The sequence below is a fragment of the Leuciscus leuciscus genome (genome assembly GCF_965113295.1).
Source record: "Leuciscus leuciscus genome assembly, chromosome: 7".
Taxonomy (NCBI): domain Eukaryota; kingdom Metazoa; phylum Chordata; class Actinopteri; order Cypriniformes; family Leuciscidae; genus Leuciscus; species Leuciscus leuciscus.
The window spans coordinates 37183503-37202430 of NC_138731.1; the positions used below are offsets into that span (position 1 = coordinate 37183503).

Sequence of the window (18928 nt, forward strand, 5' to 3'; positions counted from 1 at the left end):
GACTGAAGAGTACCTATGATAAAAACTTCTACATGTAAGAATTACAGACTTCTACATGTAAGTGGGAAAACCTGCAAAATCGGCAGTGTATCAAATACTTGTTCTCCCCACTGTATATATATATATATATAATACAAATAAGATAAATATAGATTATTCTATCTATTTTAGAATAGCAAATGAGATGTCCACACAACTGGTGTGCACTGGTTTAACTGGTGTTAAAACTAACACTGTTTTATATTAAATAAAATGTCAGCATTATGCTATCTAGCTCTCTAGATGTTGTTATTAGCTTTGGACTTCGACCACTAGTTGACCACTACAGTTAGTGAATATTGAATGTTGTTGCCGTCTTCACAATCTAGATTTGAACCATGAAATAGCGTTATTATTGCTTGTACACAACATGTCCAGCAGATGGCAGTCCATGTTGTATTGCAGCTGTTGTTTTAGGGTCTTTTGTTTGGTTCTCATGTTCTTTGGACTGTGCAAAGTATCACTACGTTCATTACACTCATGAAGGAATTCATTAATTTAGCCAACTATTACCATTGCTGATGAGATAATCAAATATCAATAGGTTTTGTTCTAATAATAATAGGAAATAATGTGAATTCTTACAAGGCTTGAATGTTGTATTGCATTGTCATATTTTGTATTGCTCATTAGTTCTTCCATACTTCATTTATTGCATAGAGATCTGGGGAAACAATTATAAAAATTCACTATACTCACTGTCAGTATTGCAAAAAAGGGCAGTCCGTGTCATACACAAAGCTGGGTATTTGGATCGTACACATTTTCTGTTTTTACAATCAAAATTACTTAAACTTCAGGACCTGGTTCAATACTACACAGCACTGATCATGTTTAAAGTTAGCAAGAATTTTCTACCACTCAATATCCAAAATCTTTTCAGCCAGAGAGACGGGGGTTATAATTTACGGGGGGACACAATATTTAAAATGCATCTGGTCAGAACCACCAGGAAGAGTTTTTGTGTGTCTGTATGTGGGGTAAAACTGTGGAATGGGATGAAGGACGAACACAGGCAATCTCCTAATATACATTCTTTTAAATCATCATATAAGAATATGGTCTTTGAAAGATACAAAAATGAGGGGTTGTGATTTTCACTGATTATTGTTGTCATCATTGTTATTATACTAATTATAGTTATTGGGGTAATGTTAGTGATAATGTTTAGTTATTGAATATTTTTTTTGATATTGATGTTTATTAATATCATTATTATTAAATACATTATTATTAAATTGATAGTCTATTAATGGTGTAACTGTTATTGTTATATTAATTACTACTATTAATTATTAATCCATAGATATTGTAATATCATACAAGGTAGTTAATTGTGTGTGGCAAGGGGGTGGGATTGAATAAGCGTTAGCTTCTTCCCACTCCTTTTTGAACAAGGACGTATTTTCTTTTTCTTTTTTCTTCTTTTTTAATTTTCTTCTTTTTTTTGTGGTAAATATCGATTGTATTGTTTGATTGTTGTTTTTTAATTTGTCTTATTGTTCAAATAAACTTTTTCAATTCAATTCAATTCAAATGTTGAATCATGTCATTTTCTAAAAAAAAAAAAAAAAATCCCACTGCCAAGTCTGGTGCTGGTGACGGTGTTGATTCTTACTCAGCAGCTATCTTTGACACATGAATCAGAGCTTTATTCTGACCCCCTCCCTCATTAGGCCACTATGTCACAATTTCTGGAGCTTGTGATTGGCTGTTAGTGCCAAAGAAGAAGATGAGGGGCTGGGCCAAAGCATCCGGGCTGTCCAAAAAAACTTGACCTATCAGGGTACAGCTGTTCCTTGATGACTTAGTGGGACTTGTCTGTCACCTCCCCGGGGGAACATTCGAGTGGAGGGAGGGGGCTATCATGAGTGAGACAGCTTAACTTGGAGGGCAAGGGAACGAAAGTCTGGCCACTGCAGGCACTGAGTTGGAAACCACTACAGAGTTGGAAATCCTGCAATTGAGTAATTGCCTAAAGGATCCAGTGGTCATTTTTTTTCCTTAGATGCCGAAGAACTGTGGGACCTAAGTCTGAGGGTGAAAAGCTGAGGCCAAATATTCCAAAAGGCAACAGGGGTAGCTGCTAATGCAATATGATCCTCTGGGACTCGCTCTAAAAATACCAACCAGCCAGGAGTACATGCACAAGCTCCATTCGCCTAATTGGACAAAGATTAAGCTTTTTGTTTTCTGTTTCTCTAATTGGATGTCTCAAGGATGTGAGAAACATATTCCCAAAACATTTATAATGCAGAAAACCTGTGGGAAATTTCTACGTTCCTGAAGACCTTTCAGAAGGTCTTCTGTTAATGCAGGTAGAGATTTCCACCTTTTAATGAAGTCATTGGATATGTAAGTATTGCATTATCTGGCTTCGATAACTTAGACCTGGAGTGGAGTCTTGCATTTGATGATGTCTGCTTGAATGTTTGGAATATGTTTACCATATCATTATTTATGGACAATTTAGAGATTAGAGATACATTTTAATGTAAATTGAAACTTTAATCAGTCCAATAACGTGCAGCAGTCTGTAAAGAAGCTCTCATATGCATCATGAGGAAGGCTGAGGTCCAGATGACCCTGAAGAAGGGTGCTGATGAAGAAGCAAGAGGAATGGCGCCTCCCAGCCCCAGGATACCATCGAAACGGGCAAAAGATAGTTCTGATCAGGTCGTACCAGATACCGCCAGAAGCAGTGCTGTCCCAGCCGTTTTGGATTTGGGTGAAGGTAACTACGAATGTAGCTAAGTATATTAACATTTAATGTTTCATTTTGAAAGGTCAGTGGCTTATTCAGTCTACCTACAGCCTTGTAGAAATGAATGGAACACCCCAACATAAGGACATTGTGCCCTATTATCAAGCTTGTGTAGCTCATTATCAAGTTTAGACTTCAGAGAAAAAATGTGGAAGGCAAACGTTCTCACTCACCAAAATGTGATGCGTGATAATTTGCTAAAGGAGTAACACCCCTTAGATGTGTCTCACAAAATGGTGGATAATCCAATTATGAAAAATACAGTGAAGTATTTACCCCTCCTTCTTCAGTCACTTTGTTTGTTTGGGGTTCCATGGTGGCAGTAACCTCATAGTAACCTATTTTATTTTGTCCTCATAAAGGAATATGTAGTATATTTTAGCTGTTTTTAGCAGAAGTCATTTGTTGGTTTTAGATCAGTGAGCCGATGAGAGGGGATTGTCCTTTAGGTGTTTATATTTGGCTTTGTCTCTTTGTTATCCTTAACAGTACAGAACTGGCCACGTCACAGCACATAATTCTGACAGTGTTATGGTTTCACCGATGCCACTAACATTTTCTCATTTGCACTCCATCAACAGAAATAGAGTTTAGGTGTTTTATTTATCCAGGTCAAACTTTTACCCTTACTGTATTTGCAGCATGCTCTTAAAATGCTAAATTGATGTACATTTATTACATTCCATGTTAATGATTGGCACCTTGAACATTATATGATCTTCTTTTGGGTATCGGATATTTTTTCAAGGGTGTGTTATGTCTAACACCCAGTTTGGTTTGTGTAGTTCCAGGCTTTTCAGCCAAGGGTCTCTGGACCCCTGGAGGTCCCTGAAGGTACTCCAGGGGGTCTGTGGAAAAGCAATTTTTTATAAGACAAATAGAACTTGAATGAATAATCTGTTTGCTATGTGCCATTATCTGGACATTAGATAATGTCCAGAATATGATGTTACCAGAAAATCTAGCTTTTTACTGGCATGGCTGAGAATCTGGGTGTGTACATTTTGAAATATAAGGCAGTGGTTGTTCTCAATAGGTCCGTTCTAATAGTCGCAAAAAAGATAATCATACAGTCGTGCATAGCAAAATACATTTCTTTTAATTATTTTCATTTATGCATTTATAATAAAATCTCAATTGTTTCCTAATATGGATATGTCATGCTATTTTGTTTGATTGGCAGTTCTTAGTAATATACAGTACACTGCCCGGCCAAAAAAGGTCACTGTTTGGATTTAAATGGGCAAAATCTTAAGAGCCTATGATTGGATCATTAATGTAGCGATTATTATATGTTTGGCAACAGTTCTTCTAAACCCAACTGACAGAGTGTGTAGCTTTTCATTTCATTAAACAACCATGTACTGTAGGAAGACACATCACTTTCCAGGGTGACAATGTGACAATGGCACCTCTGAGTCCAGACCTTAAATTCATGGAAAGTCTTTGGGATGTGCTGGAGTAGACTTTACAGTGTGCTGGACTCTAACATTGTCAATACAAGATCTTGACCAAAAATGTATGCACCTCTTGATGGAAATAAATGTTGTGATGTTTTTCCATCAACAGGTTCATACATTTTTGTCAAGGTCTTGTATTGACAATGTTAGAGTCCAGCACTCTGTAAAGTCTCCTCCAGCACATCCCAAAGACTTTCAATTTAAGGTCTGGACTCAGAGGTGCCAATTAATGTGTGAAAATGATTCTACTCCTTCCCAACCATTCTTTCACAATTTGAGCCTGATCAATCTTGACATTGTCATTCTGGAATATGGGCATGATGTGTCACACTCTATTAATTAGGGTTAGAATAACTGTTGTCAAATATGTAACATATAGAAACATATTAATCCCTGCAATAATGATCCAACCATAATCCAGATATTAATTAAAAAACCCACACACTTAGCAATAATTGTTCTGAAAGGGGATAGCACTCTGTTGGCTTGGCTATGCACAACTTTCCATGGCCTCAGAGGTCAGACTGTCCACACAAACAATCTGTGGAGTGTGTAGCGAAAGGTTTCAAACATCATTTATTTGTGACCAAATGGAAATTATAATACATGATCAATTGCTCGGATTTTGGAGGATTTCTTGTATCTTTGTTTTGCTAATAGACCCTTGCAGAGTGACAAAGTTATTAATCTGGCATGACCACATATGACTCATGGAAAATGACTAGAACGTTTGAATTTTGTTTTGTTCTTTTGTGGTAGGTGAAAGGCAGTTTAACCATTTGCAATGAGAATGATTGGGGGAGTAATAATAGTCCCCGATAGTTGATTTTATATAAAAAGGCATCTATGCACACTCAAAAACTTGTCCTCACAAACACGAAGGTACATTTTGTCACATTCTCTAACAAAGCACACAGCTGTAATTTTCTGCCTATCACCAGCTTTTCTTTGTCCAGCTGAGAGGTTGTGTTGTTGCATTACTCGTAGGTGGAAATTAATCAATACCAAATGCATAAGACTAATTCAGTGCATTAGAATAAACTGAGTTAATATGCATTTATTCTGCTTTCATGTGTAGTGATTCTGATGAGATGAAACATCCCTCAGGCTGCACTAAAACGTTATTGCTTTTCCAATCTGCTATTGGCGACATTCTGCATTGCTAGAAAGCCCATTTCCTCTGCTCTTTGTGACAGTTTTCCTTTCTTTTAAATGCCGTTTACATCAACACTTAATGATGATCCACTGATTTTGCTTAGCTTCTCACTGGCCTTTAGCAAGTGGGTGGTTTTATCAAACCACTGGTGTTGCACTTTTATGTGCCACCGCCTAGGCCGCATTAATGCACGGGCTAACCTGGGCTGAAGCCCAGGGGCCTCCCAAGTTCAGGGGCCTCCCATGTTCAGGTTCATGATGAGCTGAAAAGGTCATATTGTTTTGTAACTTGTCAGGTTTTCTGTCAATCACTCTAATCGCACGTTACATGTCTGCTGATTGAGTGACCCACGTGGCCCCATAAGCCCCGTTCACACAGCCAGCGATTTTGACGCTGTATGTCGCTAGTCTCTATACTGTGAAGTCGCTTGTGGGCGTTGGTAGTGCTGTCGCTCTAATGTTATTGGTAGACTGCTCATCTGGCCACATCTATACAAAACACCATCACAAGTGATACAACTATATTATTTTAATTTGACTAGGAATTAGGCTCAAAAGAAACAGTATGCTATTGGGAGAGTGTTTTTATATTACCACACAGCAGTGTTCAGTGGATTAAATAATTTACTAGATTAACGATCGGTCAATCTACAAATTTAACTCACTCATACTGTCATAAATTACTAAAACGTCATCCGAATTTGACAAATAATACATTTTCTTGTCCCTAATAGTCAACATAATGCAGGGGAAACTGTAAAATGAACTGCAGCAGTGCTAAACTTGCATCATAAAACTACAACACTCAAACTATAAATGTATGAATTAAACTCACTGAGACTGTCGACAGTTTCTTTTCCATGCATCATTTTATTATATCCATGTTTGTGGTTAGTTACAGTCAAATCATATAAAACAGTGAAATCGCCCTCGAACTCTTCTGTCTTGCCTGCACTGCACTCGGGACGGTGACGGGAGCTGAGCTCCACTGAAAGGCTTCTTTCCTATTGGTTGTTGCTTGCGAAAATTGCTTCTCATTTGCAGAAAGTTGAAATTTCTCAACTGTGATGTAGATTACCTAGATATTACACTTTTTTATAATGAGCCTCTATAAATCGAGGGGATGGGGGGGCCTACAAAAGGCCACCGCTGAAGCTTTTTGTTGCCGTAAACTCCAATTAAAGTTGTATACAGACTCTTAAAAAAGAAATAGTTCATCCAAAAATGTAAACCTGTCATTATTTACTTTTTTTTGTATTGAATAAAAATCTAATTTTGTGCTCCACTGACAGCATACAACATAAAGATGATTAAATATTTATAGATGTTTGCTTTTGGGTGAGCTATCTGTATTATAATATATTTTAAATAAGTTCAGTGCTGTCGATTTTGTGTAGGCCTACTTGTTTAATCAATAGTTTTACAACAAATAAATTAGGCTAATTTATAAAATATCACTTTTTGTTGAACTATCACTTTAATACTATTACATATTACTATGACGATATTACATTCTTATATATTGTTATATTACTGTGTTTGCTAAATCCAATTTTGTCATTGGGTGTATACTTGTTCCAACAAGCTTTATAAAATAAGCCACAATCTACAGAAGTGAAGTGTGCATACAATTGCTTTGTTGTGGCATTTATGTAAGTGGGCGGAGTTTCATTGACCTCTTGCACTGAAACATCAAAATAATGCCACTGTAACTCTGAGCTTTTGTCCTTGATCTAATTAAAGCCATAATGATGTTCTGTGTAATCTCATTCCATCCTGGCTTGTAGCAGAGAGTTGGCATGACCTCAGAGCTTTGTTAATGATGTGATAAAACACAACATGCTCATACTGTTATGTGTATTGATTTGTTACTAAATTTGAAAACTTTAAGCATGACACAAATGCCTTACCTAATCTTTTGGTAGTGCTTTGAGGCAGTAGTTCTTCTAGGGTGTTAGGGCGTATAGGATGGCTCCAGAATGAAAGCATCTGACTCACCAGTGTTTTAAAAAGCAAGCAAGGGCTTTGGGTGCCAACAGAGAAATAAACACCCCACATTTGCTTGAGACCTCTTCATCTTCATCTCTTCATTTTTAAGACATGTGTTATTTCAGTCTAGACCTTTTCACACTGGCATGTTATCTAAGGTTTTATGATGTAAGAAAGATTGAGGATTTGTAATGGTGACCACACGTTTGGTTTGGATTGGATTGAGTCATCTTTCCTTTTTCTCTCTCCCTTTCTGGAATAAAATCAAAATGACTAATACAGTTCATTACTGTGCTATTGTTCTCTGGGTTGAGAATCTTTTAAATCAAAAGTGATGGATGTTGATGCAATGTGCTGAACATGACTAGTGGTATAGATGATTCAACGAGTCTGGAAATGTTCTTATTGATGCTGTAAAACATTTTTTTATTTAAATAGTGTGCAGGAAATAGATAAGTAGAAATAGAGATATCACACCTGTCTCTGTAAATGGCAAAAAGGAAAAATATCATGGGATATCGTTATGTCAGTGAGAAGCTTTGAGGTATTCTCAGCATCTTTACATTTTACTCATCACGACTATCTCAAACTTCACAAATGCGTGCACTACCAAGTCTTTGAGATGAAATGATATGCCAGACGAAGTAAGGAGACTAGGGCTGTCAAATTAAAATTAAAATGTAGAATATTTGTCGAATTTAAAATAAAATAAAATTGTTAGGTGTGTGTCAGGCATGAGATGCAATGATGTAAGTCATTGAACCCACTAGATGCGGCACTGCTGCGTTGCTCATTCAAAACATTCCAGAAATAGAGAAGCTCAATGTAGAGAAGATCTTGGTTAATTCAAAACCGTGCTTTTATTGTTTTTGACAGAAAAATAATGAATCACACCTCCATTATGCTCAGAATGTATAGAAAAAGAAAGCTTGTCAGTTAATGCTGGCTGTAATGAAATGATGCAGTAAAAGTCTACTGTTCAAAAGTTTGGGGTCAGAAAGATAATTTTTTAAAGGCCCTCTGAAATCAAAACTTAAGTTTTAGCTTTTAGTATGAATATGTTAGCCTTAAGGTTATGAATAAGCTGGTGTGTTCCAAAACAATGACAAAATCCTCATTTAGGAGATATATGCATTCAAAACTTACAGTCCATCACTGACACGTTCCAAGGCACTTCAGTAGGACTTTAAAGAAATTAATTCTCTTATTCAGCAAGGATGTTTTCTATTGAACAAAAGTGACAGTAGAGACACTTATAATGTTACAAAAGGTTTCTATTTCAAATAAATGCTGGTTATTTTTTATTACTTTTCTGAAGGATCATGTGATACTAAAGATAATTAGTTAAATTCAGCTTTGCCATCACAGGAATCACACACACACACACACACATATATCTATATATATTATATATGTATGTGAAAACAGTTATTTAGTTTTAGTAGTATTGTAACGGAAACATGCAATGATGACATGACATGATGTACAATTACAATTATCAACGTGATGTGATTGCTGCATAATGCAAAAGAGTTGATTATTAATAATGTAGTTATTTATTGAATGTCTTTTATAATTTTACTATGCTGTTACTTTTTTTTTTTTTTTTTTACTTTGCAAATTCATTTAAGTCAAATTAAGTATCTTATAACTAAAGTATGCATTTATGAGCCTTTTAATGGCAGATCTGGGGAGTCTCATCTGAAACGCTACAGTCTTATTTACTGTATCTTTCTCTGCTGTGACTGTGAACTACATGTTGATTTAAGTGGATAGTGAGACACAGGGTCCATCCACCTCATCTTTTATTCATGACAACTTTAGCCTGCAGCCCAGATTGATGAAGCTTGAGGATGTGCACTGTTTAAGGCATGTGCGAATGCTGGAGAAGTGCCGTGATATGAACACATCGGGCAGGTATCAGTCCAGTTTTAGATATCTGATATGATGGTTCAATTTATCATCACTGCGGTAGCGTCAATCCTAAGACTGGCTGTCATTATCTCAGTTTGATCGTGCCTGTGGTATGACGGCCACAGAAAGACAGGGACTTCCCCTAAGCGAGCTGCAGTTGTTGCTGTCCTTCAGAGTGTGGATAAACACCCATGCGGTGTGTGTGTGTGTGTGTGTGTGTGTGTGTGTGTGTAGATGAGTGCACATATGAGTGAGACTGACACGGAACGGAGCGAGTCACGTGCAGACTTCCAGTGAAGTCATGTGCTTGAGGTAATTCCTAATTTAAGTCAGTAGAGATTAAAGCCTGCAAACACCCACCCAACCGCTAGTCGTAATAACCCTGCCAGTCTAAGACAGATCCCACAATACTGCTCTGCTCCAGAGGTGACTCAATACCTTAGGAAGCACACACTTTTGTTCTTGGCAGGGGAGACAGGGGATGACTCTTTAATATTTTCTTTCATTTATATTTATTTATTTTATATTTTCCTTCATAACTCAGACTACAGACACAGACTGTGAGGCTTACTGTCATATGCACCAGAAGTTTAAGTACAGGTAAAATATTTACATTGAGGAAGGCTGTATCAAAATATTAATTTTAATACATGACAAATAAAAATGTTATTAACTGTTTCTTAAATAACAACAGAAAACTGTTGCTTTATTACTTGATTGTGCTTAATACAGTACATTTAGCTTTTATTCGTTGAACTGTCAGAAATCATGTTTAAAGCACAAGACTAACTGGTTATTATAATTGTTTTTAATGTGGTAAATCCATTTAGCCAAAGCAAAATTGATCAGCTGATGACTCAAGAACATTTTCATTTTAATTAAATTAAGTTGGAGTGCTTTTCACAATATGTATTGTTCCAAAGCAATGAAGAGTAGTGTCATGCTGTAAGAACGAGGAAGCAATAGCTGGTGCAATAAACTCTTTAATGTAAGAAATGATGAATCAAACAGGGAAACACAGGCTGGTGACGCAGGGACTTCGATGGTCAAACACGGGTGAGTCTTGATAGGTGCTGAAGTGTCGTGATGGTGATGAAGATATCCGGGGTGAACGAAGAACAGAACAGCGAACAGGAATCCAGGCACAAACATCACACGAGCACAGAACGGGAACAGGAACACAGGATCGGGAACACCAAACAGCACAAGACTTCAAACAACGATCTGACAATGGAGAGGAGAAAACGGTGAGTATTTAAGGAAGTGATGATGAGTCGCAGCTGGCGCCGATGATGATTGCAGACAGGATGAATGAGCGTGATTGCTCCGGCCACACCCACAGATCCACGCGACACACACACACACACACACACACACAAATAACAAATGCACGAGACGAGAAGAAAGCAATGCATTCGCGAACCGTGACAGTACCCCCCCTCCTAGGAACGCCTCCTGGCGTTCCCAGACTCCCTTACCTATCGATTGTAATCATCGATAAGGGAGTGATCCAGAATGTCTCTCGTAGGAACCCAACTCCTCTCCTCCGGACCGTAACCTTCCCAGTCCACCAAGTACTGGACTCCGCGTCCCCTCCGCCTAGAGTCCAGAATACGATTTACCAAATAAGTAGGTTCCCCATCTACGAGACGCGGCGGGGGAGGAACCGGGACTGGCGGGTTAATTGCTGATCGAAACACAGGCTTAATCTTGGACACATGAAAAACGGGATGAATTCTCCTGTACGCTGGAGGAAGGTTGAGGCGGACTTTCACAGGACTAATGATCTTGGTGACAGTGAACGGGCCAATGAATTTGGGTGCGAGCTTATTAGAGACGGAACGGAGAGGAATATTCTTAGTAGAAAGCCACACTTTTTGACCAACGACGTATACGGGAGGCTTCGACCGGTGGCGATCGGCCTTAGCCTTGGTGCGCGCCCCCACCTGGAGTAGAGTCTCACGGGCTCTAGTCCAGGTGCGGTGACACCTCTGGACAAAGGCGTGAGCGGAGGGGACCGCGACTTCGGACTCCAGACTGGGAAAAATTGGTGGCTGGAAACCTAAACTACACTCAAACGGAGATAGGCCCGTGGATGACACTGGTAATGAATTGTGGGCGTACTCCACCATAGACAGTTGCTGACTCCAGGAAGAAGGATTCTTGGATACCAAACACCGCAACACTCTCTCCAGATCCTGGTTGGCTCTCTCGGTTTGACCATTGCTCTGGGGATGAAACCCTGAGGACAGACTGACAGTCGCACCCAGTAATCTACAAAACTCTTGCCAAAATTTGGACACAAATTGGGGTCCTCTGTCGGAAACCACGTCAATCGGGAGGCCATGTAAACGAAAGACGTGATCTACGACGGTCACCGCTGTCTCCTTGGCTGAGGGTAATTTGGGCAAGGGAATAAAGGGAGTCGCCTTCGAGAACCGGTCCACCACGGTTAAAACTACCGTGTTGCCCTGGGAGGGCGGGAGGGCGGTAATAAAATCTAGTGCGATATGGGACCAGGGTCTCGAAGGGACAGGCAGCGGTTGGAGTAACCCATCTGGGGGTCGATTGGAAGACTTACCAATGGCACAAACCGAGCAAGCCAAAACAAAACTGTGAATGTCCCGGGCCATAAGAGGCCACCAGAATCGTTGCTTAACCAGAAAACTAGTACGGGTCACTCCCTGATGACAAGCTACGTTGGAACAATGCCCCCACTGAATAACGTCTGACCGTAATCCCTCCGGCACAAATAAACGGTTCGGAGGGCAACCGACCGGAGGCGTTACCCCTTCTAAGGCCTTCTTGACCTTCGATTCGACCTCCCATGTGAGTGTGGAGACAAATAGGCTCTCGGGTAAAATGCACTCGGGAGTAACCGGGCGTTCGGAACGATCAAAAATGCGCGATAAAGAATCGGGTTTGATGTTTTTGGAACCCGGGCGGTACGAGAGAGTAAAATCAAAACGACCGAAAAAAAGTGCCCACCGAGCCTGCCTGGAGTTCAATCTTTTAGCGGACCTGATATATTCCAAATTCTTGTGATCGGTCCAGACGATAAAAGGTACCCCCGACCCTTCTAACCAGTGACGCCATTCTTCCAACGCTAACTTGACTGCCAACAACTCTCTGTTACCAATGTCATAGTTTCGTTCGGCTGGGGACAAGCGATGGGATAAAACGCGCAGGGATGCATCTTCTCGTCCGTGGAGGAACGTTGGGATAACACTGCGCCTACCCCCACCTCTGACGCGTCGACCTCCACCACGAACTGACGTGAGGAATCAGGGGCTATCAGAATAGGGGCCGAAACAAAGCGGTCTTTCAGTTTGGTAAACGCGGCCTCAGCCGCGTCTGACCACCTGAACGTAGTTCTGGGGGAGGTCAAAGCAGTCAGAGGCGCGGCTAGTTGGCTGAAGTTACGAATAAAACGTCGGTAGAAGTTGGCGAATCCCAGAAACCTCTGCAGGGCCTTGCGGGAATCTGGGATTGGCCACTCCACCACAGCCTTAACCTTCTCAGGGTCCATACGTACCCCCTCAGACGAAATGTACCCCAGAAATGAAACCGACTGTGCGTGGAACTCGCATTTCTCCGCCTTGACAAAAAGCCCATTCTCTAGTAACCTCTGAAGCACTCGTCGGATGTGCTGCACGTGTTCCTGGAGAGACGATGAAAAAAATCAATATGTCATCCAGGTAGACATAAATGAACTGATCGACCATATCTCGCAGCACGTCATTGACGAGGGCCTGGAAGACTGCTGGGGAGTTGGACAACCCGAAGGGCATGACCAAGTATTCAAAGTGACCCCTGGGGGTGTTAAAAGCAGTCTTCCATTCATCCCCCTTCCTGATGCGGACCAAATGATAAGCATTACGCAAGTCCAACTTTGTGAAGAGCGACGCTCCCTGCAACCTCTCGAAAGCTGAAGACATCAACGGCAAAGGATAAGTTACCGTGATGTTGTTCAAACCCCGGTAATCAATACAAGGTCGCAGAGATCCGTCCTTCTTCCCCACAAAAAAGAACCCCGCCCCCGCTGGAGAAGAGGAAGGGCGAATGAACTTCGTTGCTAGAGAATCATAAATGTATTTCTCCATGGCCTCCCTCTCTGGAGTAGAAAGCGAATATAACTTGCCCTTAGGCGGAGATTTACCTGGCAATAAATCTATGGCACAGTCGTAGGGACGATGCGGAGGCAGAGAAGCAGCTCGAGACTTACTGAACACCTCCTTCAGGTCGTGGTACTCCGCGGGCACGTTAGACAAATCCACTGCTTTCTCCTGTAACACAGACATAGGAACAGACGAACAGGCAGACACAAGACAGGACTCATGACACTTAGTGCTCCACTCCGTAATGGACCTCCGGAGCCAGTCCACTCTAGGATTGTCGTGTTAGCCAAGGATGACCGAGTACAATGGGTGCAAGAGGTGAATCCATGATGTAAAATGACAGAGTCTCCGAGTGGTTACCAGATGTGATGAGGGTAATGGGTCCAGTAGACAGTGAAATCATGGGGAGCTCTTGACCGTTAAGTGCGTGAACTGAAATGTCATGTGTGAGTGACTGAAGGGGAATCCGAAGGTTGTGTGCAAAGGTGTAGTCCATAAAATTACCTTCCGCCCCAGAGTCCAATAGTGCTTGACAGTCGTGCTGGTGTGTTGACCATCTTAGTCTTACCGGGAGGAGGGTAGATGTCGGTGAGGTCTTCTCGGCGGAGATCCCACCCGATAGTAGCCTCACTGTTACTATCGGGCGTGGCCTTTTACCGGGCACGTGTTCAGAAAATGTCCAGTTCCACCGCAGTAAAGGCAAAGGCCCTGGGACCTCCGCCTCTCCTTCTCCTCCCGGGAAAGCCGAGCTCGCCCTACCTGCATGGGCTCGGGATCGTAGGTAGGGCTGACCGCGTCCGTGCCGCTGGACCGCTGACTCTCCGCTCCTCCGAGAGGTTGGCTGAGATGGACGCGTCGCTCGACTCTTGACAGCCGTGCATCAACTCGTAGTGCTAACCAGTGTTGTTTTTGGCAGCCCTTTTAGTTTTAGTCTTAGTCTTATGGACGAAGATGCTTTTTAGTTTTAGTCACATTTTAGTCACTTATAAACTTCATAGTTTTAGTCAAGTTTTAGTCGACTAAAACGCGAAAAGGTTTTAGTCAAGTTTTAGTCAATTTTAGTAAAAAAAAAATGTAACTTAGTCTTTAAAAAAATTTATTTAGGTTAAAAAGTATTGGACATGGGCTTAGGTTTGACAGGTTGTAGCAAGTGTTGCAATTCATAACATTTTTTTTTTTAAATAACCCCTTAATGATGACTTCTGGTGAATATTGTGGAAACTAATTGATACATTTAGATAAATATATTTCATACCTTATAGCATATTATAATACAACTTATTAGGCCTATATATTTATAGAATAGCAAAGTAGGCCTAATCAATATACAAGACTGAACCACATAGATGTGAAATATAAAGGCTATCATGATCATTTTGCCAACAATGAACCATGGATTTGTTTAGTTTATAATACGTTTTATTTTTAACTTAAACAAATACAACATATAACATTCAAAACTCACCGGCTTAGACTGCATTTGAAGAAAAATAGACAACAGTTTTCTGTAGCCTTGTGTGCGAACTTATTCAATAGAATTATTAGATTATCTCCTGATGCGTGCTGCTTAATATCACACACTCCACCGTGACAAACAGAAAAAACGCGACGGCATATGGTACAATTGGCCTTGTATTCATTGTCCCTCACGCATTCCAGCCACGGGTAGTCATTTTACCATTCAATTTCACATTTCTGTGCTCTTTTCTTTCTCGCCGGCTGCTCGGAGGCAGTCATTTTTACATTTCCCGCTGTTGTCACTTGTCGTCATCGTTGCTACGATACGTGACTCACAATGCGAAACGACCAATTAAAAGGGCATTCTCTGATGATGTTCCAAGATGTTAAAAACGCTACGCTGATCATAGACAAACGGGGAGAAATTAGTATCTACCGCACCGTCGGGTTTTTTTTCTCATAGCCTACAAATGTCTTCGTTCATAGTCTGACATATTAGAAGCTATGTGTCTGTCATGGATTTGCACTGAATTGATTCTCAAAAATACGGAACAAAGTGCGTTCCGCATCAGTTCAATACGGAACAAGACTTTGTGTCAAATACGGGACGATTCCGTATTATACAGAACGGTTGGCAACCCTAATTGAACGTCAGACTTATAATCATTTTCGTTCCGTCTCGTCTCGTCAACGAAAACTCGAAAACGTCTCGTCATATTTTAGTCACCTTAGAGCCATTTTTAGCTAGTCATCGTCGCGTTATCGTCATAAAAAAAAAGGTGCGTCAACGAAATAATTTCGTTATCGTCATCGTTGACGAAAACAACACTGGTGCTAACTCAATAAGTTCGTTCAGGGTGGTAGGCAGGTCCAGGGCGTAGATCTCCTTCTGGACGCGGTCAGCCAGCCCATGCAGGAACATATCCCACTGCGCCTCGTCGTTCCATCGGCACTCTGCCGCGAGAGTCCGGAACTCGATCGAATAATCCGAGACTGATCTTTCTCCTTGACGAAGTTCAGCGAGCATCCTCGCCGCCTCCCTTCCAGCGACCGCACGGTCAAAGACCCGCTTCATGGCGGCGGAGAGTGCCTGGAACGACTCGCAGAATGGGTCCTGGTTCTCCCACACCGCCGTTCCCCAAAGTGCCGCCCTCCCAGTCAGCAGAGACAAGACAAATGCGACCTTGGATCGCTCAGTGTTGAAGGTTCTAGGTTGCAACGCAAAGTGCATGGAACATCCTGTCAGAAACGCTCGGCAAAAACTGGGTTCTCCGGCATACCTCTCAGGGACAGGCAGACGAGGTTCCGACTGGGAGGGAGGATCCGATGGAGTGGGGGGAACGAACGGTGTGGGCGGCGCAGTGGGAGCTCGCAGTTGTTGAATTTGCTGGGTGAGCTCGGACACCTGCGTCACCAGAGCCTGGACGGCGCGGCCAGTGTTGTTGAGCCCCTCCTCCTGGGCGTCCATGCGCTGTTGTTAAGGAACTCCTCCATGGACATCTGAATTCCACCTGCTGCTTCCATGGGTTGGTCAGATCGTTCTGTCATGCTGTAAGAACGAGGAAGCAATAGCTGGTGCAATAAACTCTTTAATGTAAGAAATTATGAATCAAACAGGGAAACAACACAGGCTGGTGACGCAGGGACTTCGATGGTCAAACACGGTTGAGTATTGATAGGTGCTGAAGTGTCGTGATGGTGATGAAGATATCCGGGGTGAACGAAGAACAGAACAGCAAACAGGAATCCAGGCACAAACATCACACGAGCACAGAACGGGAACAGGAACACAGGATCGGGAACACCAAACAGCACAAGACTTCAAACAACGATCTGACAATGGAGAGGAGAAAACGGTGAGTATTTAAGGAAGTGATGATGAGTCGCAGCTGGCGCCGATGATGATTGCAGACAGGATGAATGAGCGTGATTGCTCCGGCCACTCCCACAGATCCAAGCGACACACACACACACACACACACACACACACACACACACACCAATAACAAATGCACGAGACGAGAAGAAAGCAATGCATTCGCGAACCGTGACAAGTAGTCTCAAGAATAATGTTAATTACATTTTCATGATTTAGTCCTTAAATACAGTTTTCATTTTATAGTGTTTACAAGTGCACTTCATCCTTTTGTTTCACATGTTGTTTCTCACATCCTTAAAGCAAGATGCTGTATATTCACTTGAAGCAAAATTGTCTTCATAATATATGCTAAATCAGTTTTTCTTCCCGCACTGACAAGTTGCATTTCCTTGTTTAAGCATAATTCTAGTGTAGTTTATTGAGGTTTATGCTTAAAATCTGCCTTCGGGGCAAGAAGAAAACACTTAGGTCAGTTATGTTGTGCTTTATAAAGTAATTTGTTGCTTCAAGGTTTTTACGTTTTACCTATTTTTATTTTATACTTATTTTATTTATCACCCCCAAAAAAATCCCAAATAATTTTTTCTTTTTTACAAAATGATACAAAAGAGCGAACTACTTCTAATCGGTGTCATCATTACAGCTTATTTGTGATTGAAGAAATATTGCATGTTACAATTGCCCTGGTCTCTCTTATATGATATTTTACCATAGTTTTCATAATCGTTATGAACCTACAATATCTGTTGGTTGCTTGGTGGCATCCGACCAGGGATCTCTGTGTTTCTGATGCGATTTTGTAGCATTTGCCACCTGATAAATACCGTTGAGAATTGCTATTGTCCTTCTCTGTTTGTTAAAGCACTCTGTAAAGCTAAAAGGACTCCAGAGAGCAAACGGCACCCACAGGAACTAAATAATGGATTTGCACTAGTATATACTGCTCTTTGTAACTGCAGAGAAAGAGAGATGGGATCTGTGGGGATAAGGAAACAGGGACAAATTAGAAATAAGAGTCATGAGCAGCAAAGGAGCAAGTGAAGTGGGCTTAGAGTCAGACAGAAAGAGGAGAGGAAGGCAGAAAATGGAGGCTAAGTGTTTTCGAGGGCGTCAGCTGGAGGTGTCAGTCTCACATCATGGCTGCTTGACAAGTGCTTTTCACATTGAATGTGGAAAATATAACTCTGAAGCTAGACATTTTTTGGACAAAAGTAAAAAAAAATGTAGATCATAAAATTAAACATTGAAATTTAGAATGTTATGTTATCATATCAATAATTATGGTATTAAAAACTGAAGCAAATCTACTGTATAAAATGGTATGATCAGCACAAAGCATTTAGTTGGTGTTTTGAAAATGAGTGCATGTCTCACAGGTTTTCCATGTCCACCAAAATGCTATAGAGTTTGATTGGACACATGTCCTCTGAATTCAACAAAATATGTGGGGGATTTTTCTCCTTTTTATAAATTAATCTCTCTCTCTCTCTCTCTCTCTCTCTCTCTCTCTTTTTTTTTTATCTGTGCATGATTAGGCTATATGGTTGGTTGCACTTTTATATTGTATAAATTGTATTATCTGGTTAGTTGCAGTTGTTGTTTACACAGTTGATTTCTTTTTGATTTCTTGATCAAAAGAAATCAAAAAGAAATTGTATTTGATAACCAAAAAGTAATCAAATACAAAATAAAAAACTGCATACTCGTCCATTGTATGAATTAAATATGCTTCAAAAGCTATTCGGTCAAGAGAAGTGAGTAATTTTTTTCTCACAAGGATGTCACTTTAATACCTTATGCACAGATTCAATATAATAACTGTTTACGTTTACTTAAGACATAACTTAAGAATGTGTTTACATGAATAGTGTATTTGTATTTGTATTTGTATTTGTCCGTTCAGGTACAATGCTCGGAGATTGTGTTAGAATCTCGCGAATGTGTTAGGTGTCGCCCAGCATGCAGCTCTGCAAATGTCTGTTAGCGAGGCGCCATGCGCTAGAGCCCAAGAGGATGCCACACTCCGAGTGGATTGGGCCGTCACACCAAGGGGGCATGGTCGACCTTGCTGCTGGTATGCCAAAGTAATGGCGTCCACTATCCAGTGAGACAACCTTTGCTTGGAGAGAGCCTTTCCCTTCAGCTTCCCACC

At 40.9% G+C, this 18928-nt stretch overlaps 1 protein-coding gene across 2 annotated transcripts in view; it reads left to right on the forward strand.

Moving 5' to 3' along the window:
- Nucleotides 1-1632: 1632 nt before the first annotated feature.
- LOC309503036 (titin-like) overlaps nt 1633-18928 on the forward strand; it is a 41454-nt gene continuing 24158 nt past the window's right edge. The window contains exons 1-2 of one of the 2 annotated variants that reach the window (XM_082175727.1): nt 1633-2357; nt 2608-2773. In XM_082175727.1, coding sequence (XP_082031853.1) covers nt 2352-2357; nt 2608-2773 — 172 coding nt within the window. In that variant the 5' untranslated portion in view covers nt 1633-2351. Of the gene's footprint in view, nt 2774-18928 lie in introns of both variants that reach the window. The other variant, XM_082175726.1, reaches the window with a different exon arrangement.